Source organism: Hipposideros armiger, unplaced genomic scaffold (assembly GCF_001890085.2).
Source record: "Hipposideros armiger isolate ML-2016 unplaced genomic scaffold, ASM189008v1 scaffold_2, whole genome shotgun sequence".
Taxonomy (NCBI): Eukaryota; Metazoa; Chordata; class Mammalia; order Chiroptera; family Hipposideridae; genus Hipposideros; species Hipposideros armiger.
Genome location: NW_017731352.1, coordinates 3,298,541 through 3,308,973, shown reverse-complemented (window position 1 = coordinate 3,308,973; position 10,433 = coordinate 3,298,541). Strand labels below are relative to the sequence as shown.

Sequence of the window (10,433 nt, the reverse complement as noted above, 5' to 3'; positions counted from 1 at the left end):
TTTTGTTCTTCAGTCTAGTTGTGGAGGATGTTGCTTCACTGGCCCAAGTTGGCACCATCATTGCGCTCTTCCTGGGAGAGGCAGATCAGTCGCTGGCTTCCGGACAGCCGCTCACGCTGGCTGCTGGCTACACACGGTAGCCCATGGCAACCCACTGCCACAGGGGTTGCAGCCTACACCATTGCCGGCGACTCAAGGCAGCCCAGCTCCAGGTTGAGCAGTTGTTCAGCATCTCAGCTGTGGAGGGCAGTGTCACTGGCCCTGATACGTGGGATCCAAGCCGGGGCCCTCTGGCATCCCAAGCCAGCTCTTAACCATCGCGCCATTTGGCCGACCCCCCATGATTGGTTTTAAATCAGTAACCAGTATTTCTTGGGGCTTTCCTTCCTGTGACCAAGGTCTCTCAGCTGCCACCTGAAAAACAAACCAAAAAACATGGGTTTGGCAAGTTTCCCTGTTGGTAGGGAAGAGGGGTGGGTGGGAATGGATGCTAGATGGACGTTGTCTGCTACAGGATCCAAAGTCTGCAGAAACTCACGTTTTGTGGGAAAGACGGGAAGGGAAGATGTCAGAATAGCTCTACAACTTCTAAGGATAACCTGCTCATATGGAGCCACTTAAAACAGGTTGGACAGAAACTTTATTGCATAAATTCAAGCAGCAGAAAGGTAAAGAATAACTCTCTCGATGGTTCTGGAAGGGAGAGATGATGGTGTGACATAGCTCCTACAAAACCTCTAGAAGAATTCCTACTTAACATCTGCTCTCGTTAGCGTTCCAAAAATATTATGTACACTACCTTCCGGACTTTTAGCCACATCTCTATATGAACATATTGGATATAGAAATCAAGGAGGAAGGTATAGGTGCAGGTGTGAGGAAAATTTTCCCAAAGCTACACCAGTTAATATCAAACCTCAGCTGTATCCCCTTTTCCTTCACCTGCTCTTCATTCTCCGTTTCCCATCTTAATATCCTTTTTAATTGCTCTTCGCCGAGAAACATAATATGGTATTTCAGGTGAAGAGCTGTAGATGGGCAATTCGTGAGGGGCCTTCTTGTGTAAAACGGGAGCGATGCCTCCGCCATTTCTAGTCACTTCAAGGTGTCTGACTGCTGGAAGGACGGCTGAGCCTTACAGGTTGAAGGTAGCGAGGAACAAGGATGCAGGTTAAGCAGGCCCCTGGGCTGTTCCATTCTGAGTCCGACGAGGACAGGGCTGTATGCCCCAACCTGGGTTGCGACGTCAGCCCAGCTCCCCATTAACCCTAGCTTCCCCCACCCCAAATGCCTGAACGCGAGGAAGTAAATGGTAGAAATCAGCACCTATTCCGTTTCGTGGGCCCGGAGGAAAAATGGCGAAGCGCAGGGGCGGGGGATAGGGCGGCGCGAGTGACCCGGCGTTCGCTGGGCCTGGGAGCCCGCGGAATGGGCCGCCACGGGCGACGCCGCGCAATCGCGACCCGCTTGGTGCCGCCGCCATCTTCTACTCACCCGGACTCCCCCCGCGGCCGCGCTGGCTTCGCGTTTCCCTTCCGGCCGCTGACAGAGATCCGGGCTGGGCGGGGTGGGCGAGCGCGCGGAGGGGGTGGACCGAGGGCGGGGAGGCCGGGCGGAAGAGGAAAGGGAGGGCGGCGAGCTGGCCGCGGCGGGGTGTGGAGAGTGCGGCGTGTGTGCGGAGGGAGAGGTGGGAGGGCGGGAGGCGAAGAGAGGGCGGGAGGCGGAGGAATGAGAGCGCGAGGCGCTTCTCGTCCGCTTCTTCGCCTGGACGGAAACAGCCGAGCGCAGCCCGAACGCTCTATTAAAATGGCGGCGGCGTCGGCGGTGGCCGCAGCGTCTGGTCGGTGAAGTGACTCTGCTGCTTCTCTCCCCACCCGCCCCCTCCCTCCCTNGAGGCAGATCAGTCGCCGGCTTCTGGACGGCTGCTCACTGCGGCTGCTGGCTGCTCATGCTGGCTGCTGGCTACATACGGTAGCCCATGGCAACCCACTGCCACGGGGCTGCAGCCTACACAGTTGCCGTCCACTCACGGCAGCCCAGCTCCAGGTTGAGCTGTTGTTCAACATCTTAGCTGTGGAGGGCAGTGTCACTGGCCCTCATATGTGGGATCCAAACCAGGACCCTCTGGCGTCCCAAGCCAGTTCTTAACCATCGCGCCACTCGCCCCGCCTGCCAATTTATTTTTTTAAAATAATCATTCTGGCAATTTAAGAACCAGACAACTTGCTGGGCGCTGTGGAAAATAAAATAGCATACTGCCTTTCTAATAATGGCCCTAAGTTCCACAAAACACTGATGAGTGTGGGTATGAGGGAGAGGAGTAAATTCCGCAATAACTCTGGCCTCTGATATTAACACCAAACTATAACCCCGAAATCCAGAGACAAAATCTTGTTTCAAAAATAGCAAACAGAATGCTACGGACAAATAATTTCCATGTCAATATTAATTTTCCAAAGTTGTTTATGTGGGGCTGGTTTCCAGGCAAATACCTAGAAATATACTGCAAATTTGAGAACTTGAAATTTCATAGATTAATAATTTTATTCAAAGCACAATTCTACCACTAGATGGTGATATGTATACAAAATATTGAAAATAGTCATCCTTATGAATGTTCTGTATGGTGATGCTGATTATAGGTTTTAAAATCCAGCTTTATAAGAATTTAGGGGATATTTTATCAGAGATTCTGCTCCATTCTTTTAGAATACACACCTTTCAAGTACATTAAAAGGTCGCTTTTGAGACATATACCAACTTAGCACAGGATAGTGAAGAGTCGAGTTAGGAAGCAAGCAACCTTGTTTTTATGGCTTGTTTTATTAACAAGCAGGTGAAGCAGATAAACGGTTGTTAAACTATAGCCCATAGGCCAAATCTGGCTGGTTATACATTTTTGTATAGTCTATGGGCTAAAAATAATTTTTAACTTATTATTGAAAAAAATGAAAAGAAAAATAGTATTTTGGGCCGGCCGGGTGGTGCATTGTTTAAGAGCTGGCTTGGGATGCCAGCTCTGAGCAGCAGGGCCCCAGTTCGGATCCCACATGAGGGCCAGTGACACTGCCTTCTACAGCTAAGATGGTGAACAACAGCTCGATCTGGAGCTGGGCTGCCATGAGGCGACAGCAACAGCATAGGCTGCAGCCCCTGCTGCAGTAAGTTACCGTGTGTGGCCGGCAGCCGGTGTGAGCTGCCAAGAGCNGGGGCCCTCTGGCGTCCCAAGCCAGCTCTTAACCAATGTGCCACTCGTCCAGCCCCCAAGCCAGCTCTTAACCAGTGCGCCACTCGGCCGGCCCTGGCTTATACCCTTTAATTTAGAATACATACTTTTATTATACTCGTATATCCTCTTTTTTTTTTTTTTTTTTAAGTTAACAGCCTTCCTTGCTGGGTGATGAATTCCTTAAAGTCAGGAGCCATGTTTTATTTCTTTTCCCAGTCCTGATACAGTGCCTTGTAGAGAGTCTGTTTAGTAAACATTTTAGTTAGTGAAAAGTTACCGTTAGAAGAATGTGATTGCCTAGGTAAATCAGTGTTCTTCAGCCTAGTCAGTATTGATTTAGATAGAGTTTCTGGATAAAGTATGCTGTAGCTGTAGATTATATCATATATACTGATTTTTATTATCTTAGTCATAAACCAATAGGTATACTTATAAAAAATAACCCACCCTAACCAACTGTTCTAAATTAATAGACAATGCAAAATGACAAATAGTTCTGTTTCTACCTGGGAGGTGAGATTTGGCTCTATGGGATGCAATTTAGCTATATTATTTTTATTTAGGACTTTATATACCAGGAAAATAATTGGACTTTGTACGTTTTAATGTGATTAACATCTATTAATGTTATTTTTCTCTCAAATTTCATAGAAATTAAAAAGTCTCCAAATGGAGGTTACTCAGTTAATTGAGAATTGATATACAATAGTATATGCCTGGCCTCTTCTTGCACTTAATGTGGTAGAAGACAGATTTCTCTTCCTGCCCTGGCCATTATCTCTACTAGAGAACTTAATCTTACATCCCCGGGAAGAGACTGCTCCCTAGCCATTGCTACTTAGATTTCTTTTTTTTTTTTTTTAAAGATTTTTTTTTTTAAATTGGGGAATTGGGGGATGGGAACAGCACTGGGGAATTGGGGGAAGGGGAACAGACAAATTACTGTCCCTTTTTTTTCTTCAGTCTAGTTGTGGAGGACGTTGCTTCACTGGCCCAAGTTGGCACCATCATGGCGCTCTTCCCAGGCGAGGTAGATCAGTCACTGGCTTCTGGACGGCCGCTCACTGCGGCTACTGGCCGCTCATGCTGGTTGCTGGCTACANAGTTCTTAACCATCGCGCCACTCGGCCGGCCCCCTTCTTCCCTTTTTAATGTGATCTTGACAGATATCCTAAAACTTCAAATTACATTTCAAAATAGCATTTAGCTTTAGTATTAGAATAAGCATTCTCAACAATACTAACATATTTGACTTCCCGCTTTCCTTTCGTTGCTTCATTTTTAATGAGGAAGGCATTTTAAAAGTTTGGAATGTATTGAGTGAATTTTGCTACTATCAGTTTGTGGGGTTGCGTTCAGTTTAGGAGATAATTTTAAGTTTATATTCCTGTGCTTGTTCTGTTGAGTTAGTATGTTTGCTGCTTTTATAGCTACTTTTGTGAGCCAGTTTACTAAATCCAAGGCATTTCTGGATGTTGATGAGAAGTTGGAGGCCTGAAATTATCCTTTGGGCCATCACTATAGCTAGCTCACTAGTAAATTGAGGTCATTATTTGCTTTTGTAAGGTGAATTTCTTTGAGAGTAGAGTGAAAATGGCTTTAAATATATATATCAGTCTTCTAAATCATTTGTTGTGTTGTGGATTTTATTCTGTGTGTGAGGTGAATTACAGTTTACCAAATAGATTAAAATGGACAATTCATTTGTCCTCCCTAATTATCCTTTGAGATAGGCAGGAGAAAGATACTGGTACCTCCGTTTTAAAGGTGAAGAAATTGAACCTCAGAAAGGTTAAGTGGTTTGCTAAAGATCACCTGTCACCTGCTTAGTCAGTAGTCATATCTAAGCTAGAACTCAAGATACTCTGGTATTAGTATTTGCAGAATAAAATTTTATTTTCATTTCATTTTTAAAGCAGAATACTTCTCGAGCAGTTTGTGTTGGGTACTCTATCAGTTCTTTGAGGTAGGTACTCTGTCACCTTTTTCAGATAAGAACCAAGGCTTAGTTTACCAAATTTGTGTAGAGTCACATGACTATTAAGTGGAGCCAGGATTGGAACAGTACTTAATCTCAGATCAGGCGTAAAGCCCATGCTCCTTAACAGTTATGCTATGCTGTATAAACTTAATGCTGATCTGTTCAAGTGAAGGACCATTGAGTACACTGTTTGATTGTCAAAATAAAAAAATTACACATTTTTATAAACTAAGGTGTAATTCCATGGTAATTATAGTAGGAATTTATAGTGGTAAATGCAGGTGAATGGTAATAATCTAAATGATGTTTGTCATCAGTGAGCCCTTTAATAAACTACACATTAATGGAGTTTTTTAGATAAGTACACAGACACTAAATAAATAACTAGTAACATAATATTTTTAGGTAGATTTGAATTCTAAAATTTGAACTGATTCTTAAAATTGGAAATCTGATTTTACTGCAATACAAAGTCCCGAATTATGGGTTTTTATTTGGTAAATTAACCTTGCTAAGTATATATCCTCTTAAACCAATTAATACTTGAAATTTCGTTTTTCAAAGATAATAGTATTCATAATTTCAATTCAAATGTCTTTATAAAGTAACTTAGAAACCGTGAAGCACTACAAATGTAGTAGATTATTAATAGCAAGGCTATCTGCGTATAGTTATGGTCAATAAGAATTGATACCGTGTTTTCCCGAAAATAAGACTGGGTCTTATATTAATTTTAGCTCCAAAAGACTCATTTTATTCATTTATTCACGTACAAAAATCTACATTTATTCAAATACAGTCATGTCTGGTTGACGATCTTAACTGGGGCTTATTTTGGGGTAGGGCTTATATTACAAGCACCCTGAAAATTATGCTAGGGCTTATTTTCCATTAGGTCTTATTTTTGGGGAAACACGGTAACTAGCTTTAGCACTTTGTGAAACGTTGCTGTTTCATATATGCTTAATAGTGATAGTATATATTTACACATTTCTTATGTGTATTGATGATAATTTTTATATTTTCAGAAAGATAAAGTCAGAAACTTTTCAATGACTTGACCAAGGTGTGACAGACTGTAGCTCAATGGGCTGGGTTACCTTTCTTATTTTCACTTTCATTTTTCCAAATTATAAAGTTTGCATATTCTCATTGTAGACATACTGAAAACAATTTAAGTTTAAAGCACCCATAATCTTACCATCCAGTGATGATTCCTTTTGATATTTTGAAATATTTTTCTATCTTATTTTTTGGTACACATTTATATTTTTAAAATTGAGAATGAGGCACATGTAGTTTAATATTTAGCTTCACCTAACATTACAAGTATGTTTGATCATTTCCCTTATTAACTTTTTTTTTAAAGATTTTTATTGGGAATTTTGGGGGATGGGAACCGTGCTGGGGAATTGGGGAAGGGGAACAGACAAGTTGCTGTTGTTTTGTTCTTCAGTCTAGTTGTGGAGGACGTTGCTTCACTGCAGAGGGCAGTGTCACTGGCCATCATATGTGGGATCCGAACCGGGGCCCTCTGGCGTCCCAAGCCAGTTCTTAACCATTGCGCCACTCGGCCGGCCCCCTTATTATCTTTTTGAAAACATTTTTTGTCTGTATAATAATTTTGTATACAAGTTAATGTTTCCCTATTATATATTTATTTCCAGTTTTACCATATTATAAATAATGCTGCAAATGAGCATTCTAGTATATAAATCTTTTAATTACATCATTGGTTCTTTAAGGTAGATTCCTAGAAATGATTACGTGTGAAAATGTGAACACGTTTTTGTTTATATTATTCAGTTGCTTTCCAGAAAGGATATACTGATTTCCATTCTTTTAGCAGTGTCTGTGCAACTTGGGCACTCTCATTTGTGCTGAACATTATCCTTAAAGTGTTATTTTGGCAAAAAACGTAATAACCAATTACTAGTAAGTTTAAACACATATTTTTATTGACTATTTGCATTTCTTCTTTAATGCATTGCCAGTGTTCTTTTACCACTTTTTGTGTTATAATGTTTTGTGTTATTTGAGAGCTGTTCACTTATTAAGTATATCAATCCTTGGTCCTATTTATCACATACATTTTTTCCTGCTTTTTCATTTTGGTATTTTTAAATTTTTTATTGTCCAGGGACTGTTTTTATTTTTATTTATTTATTTTTTTTCATTTTGGTATTTTTAATTACCAGTTAAAAAAAATGTTTTATATTGTGCAACTTCTCCATAGTAGCCTGCCTAAAACACAGTATATGATTATCATATTACCTGCTTAAACCGTCATAGCTCTTCATCNCCAGCCGGCCGGCCAGCCCCCTCCTCCGCCTCTCTCCCCTCCCCCCCGCCGGTCGGGATCAGTCTGTGCGATCCGAAGCGGGGGAGGGGGGGGGCGGCGGCCGAACGATGTGCGAGAACTGCGCAGACCTGGTGGAGGTGTTAAATGAAAGTAAGTAGCCGTGGCGGCGGCCTGTTGGGGTGCGTGGTTTGGGGTCCCCGCGCCGCTCCCCGGGCTGCCGCGGCCTGCGGGAGGCGACGGCCGAGCCGGGCGGCGTGCGGGCCTAGCGCCCTGGGAAGGTGAGCGGTGCTGCGGCCGCCTCGCCGCCTCGGGCCCAGCCTGGCCCGGTTACCTGAGCGCCCGAGAGGGGGCCACCGCGGAGCTGCGGCGAGGCCGGGCCTGAGCGGTCTTAACGCTCGGAAAGTTTCCTTATTACAGGTGTCAATTAACGAAGGCTCTAATGAACCTTCGCCTCCTTTTCCTATCAGGAAGGTGAGGGGAGGTGGGTCCGAGAACCAGGCTTTCCTCCGCAATCCGAACCCTTCGACCCTCCCACCGCCCTCTTGGATTTTCAACGTGCTTCCTGGCCAAGGCCTCTCTTACCTGCTAATTTTCATTAAACTCCTGGGAGGAGGTTGGTGGTTTTCCCCTCCCTTGGGGGTGTGTGGGTGTATTAAACCCTTCTGCCAGCCCTTAAATAGCCGAAAATGAACTGTGGTAGTGATGATAGGACCGTTTATACATATTTTTAAAAATTAGTTAATGATGTTTCTTAGTGTACCATTCGTTGTTTTAATGGTAGATTCTGTTAAAGGAGAGTACTGTACTACAGATAACCATTCCGGGATAGTCATGGCCTTTCTCCTGGAATGAAAGGCCTTATTCCTTATGCTTTTGATTATTAAAGAGAGTACATTGATCTTTTCTAGTCAAGTTCTTCTAATTTTATTCCCGACCCTTGCAAGATGGTATTTTAGTTTAAAGAAACAAGATTACATTATTACAAGTTAAGTACTTTTGGGCCCAAAGGCCTAGTTGGACCAGGTGAATTAGATAGTATACAAAAACTTGATCGTTAATGAGCATTTAACAGCGGCCTGGGTTTTGGATTTGTTCTGTGTGCCATATTTTGAAAGACTTCCAAACTATTTTCTAATACGATTCTTTAAAACAATTGATTTAGAAAATGTATCATATTGTTTGTGTTTGAATTTTACTTTAATGACCAAAGGCAGTAATAAAAGTGGAAGGGTACTCGGTTTATTTTCAACTGAGTATTTACTTCCTGACAGGTGGAAGCAGGGTTTTTGCACATATTTAAACTATACAATATTTGTGCCAGTGTAAATTTTCCTAGAGTTTTAAGGTTATTTGCATTTGTTTTGAGATACTTTTATTTTTGGTGCAGGTGGTTTAGGACATGCTGATAAACAAGTCCTTAGTACTTATTTCAGTAATCTATAAATTGTGTGATTATGGCTTTGTTTTTCTGAAATTGGAAAATGAATAGGTTTGATATCTAACATAAGAAAAACTGCTTTTAATAATTTTGTTGGTGTTTTAAAATTATTTTAAACATAGTATCTAAAGAAACTAAAGTTTGCTAATCTTTATTGTCTTTTGAAAAGAGACAATAATGAAAGGTTCTATTGAAGATTTGGGAAACCCCTAGAACTTTGTTTAGAAGCACTCAAAAATGCAATGGAGTTATGGAGAGTTAGAAATATGGAGAACTGAAGTAGAATTTAGCTTTTATTACCTTTAAGTAAATTAGTTGAATCAGGTTCACAGAATCTGGCTATGCAGACCCTCTAAGAAACCTGCTTTAATGAACAAAAAAGAAGGATTTTCTATTTGTGTATAAGTCAATAATTCCTAAAATACTTCGTTTAATTCTTAATATTTCCTTTAAGGCTCAGTTTAAAAATTTGCCTCCTAAACACAAGCTCACAGTGATGCTTCCTTTTTTTTTTTTTTTAAATTACTTAAGCAATTTTATTTGTACATTATACCAAGCTATTAAAAGTTGCTTTTTTCCCCCCTGCAGTTGTTTAAAAATTGTTTTCACAATTCCTTTGTGTAGTTCCTGTAACCCAAACATAAGATGCTGAGTTTTTTGAGAGCAGAGGGTATTGCTATATATCTCAGTATATATACTAACATTTATCCATGACCAGGTAGGAGTGATGGTTAGAACTTGATATAACTTATTGAATAGAAATAGGGTATATATCTTCCTTGTAATCTGGCTCATAAAAATTATCTATACTTTCTTTCCCGCATAGGTTGTTCAAAGATGAGCGTCAGTTCATCCTAAATTAGAAATTCAGAGTTAAAGTACCAAAATAATGTGCTCAGAATTCATCTCTCAATATAACTCCCCATAACAGTTTGAACAAGAGAAGAAATAAAATTATATTTTTGGTGGTGTGTTTCAAGGTGATGTTGAAAAATACTTATTTTTTTAAGATACCCCAAAACCTATTTCTTTTCAAATTTACAATCACTGATCAAACTTAAAAGAAGTCTGCCTGGACACACCAGGAAATGTGTAATCCAAAAATTTTGTGTTTAAATGAAAGAGTAGATACGTGGATAGTATAGCTTTATATTTGATATGCACAGAGGTTTTGATAGGGTAAGGACTTCATATTAATTGTTAATTTTAAAATCTGGCAGAATGTAATATAGTTAAAATAAAAATTGGTAGCAAAAGGTTGTAAATAGCTTCTTTTTTGATGTCATCACTTTTTGATGAAAGTGTTAGTATTACCAGGTATACCTCTAGTCCTGCTGAGAATCTAGCTGTAAACTGTCACCATGGAAACATATACACATATACAGACACAATTTTGCCTGCAGGTTGAGGACCCATTGAAGCATGCGTGGAACTAAGCTAAGGACCCCATAATAAGGACTCCTTCTTCCCTTTTTTTTTTTTT

At 41.0% G+C, this 10,433-nt stretch overlaps 2 protein-coding genes across 7 annotated transcripts in view; one reads left to right on the top strand and one right to left on the bottom strand.

Annotated features, from left to right (window-relative positions):
• Nucleotides 1-250: 250 nt before the first annotated feature.
• Nucleotides 251-5,325, bottom strand: LOC109379360 (serine/arginine repetitive matrix protein 1-like). Its single transcript, XM_019635923.1, has 3 exons — nt 5,244-5,325; nt 1,495-1,889; nt 251-414 (listed from the first exon to the last, which is right to left on the bottom strand). The coding sequence occupies exons 1-3, from the start codon at nt 5,323-5,325 to the stop codon at nt 253-255; spliced, it is 639 nt and encodes a 212-aa protein (XP_019491468.1). The 3' UTR covers nt 251-252.
• Nucleotides 5,326-7,523: 2,198 nt separating this feature from the next.
• Nucleotides 7,524-10,433, top strand: part of USP34 (ubiquitin specific peptidase 34) — a 228,810-nt gene continuing 225,900 nt past the window's right edge. For 5 of the 6 annotated variants that reach the window (XM_019632979.1, XM_019632906.1, XM_019632763.1 and 2 more), the window contains exon 1: nt 7,526-7,662. In XM_019632979.1, coding sequence (XP_019488524.1) covers nt 7,620-7,662 — 43 coding nt within the window. In that variant the 5' untranslated portion in view covers nt 7,526-7,619. Of the gene's footprint in view, nt 7,663-10,433 lie in introns of all 6 variants that reach the window. The other variant, XR_002122789.1, reaches the window with a different exon arrangement.

Coding starts and splice junctions, on each gene's coding strand:
- LOC109379360 (XM_019635923.1), bottom strand. CDS start 5,325: ATGGGCTTTACGCCTGATCTGAGATTAAGTACTGTTCCAATCCTGGCT. Junction 415..1,494: donor CGGCCGCGGGGGGAGTCCGG/GTGAGTAGAAGA, acceptor TTTGTTTTTCAG/GTGGCAGCTGAGAGACCTTG.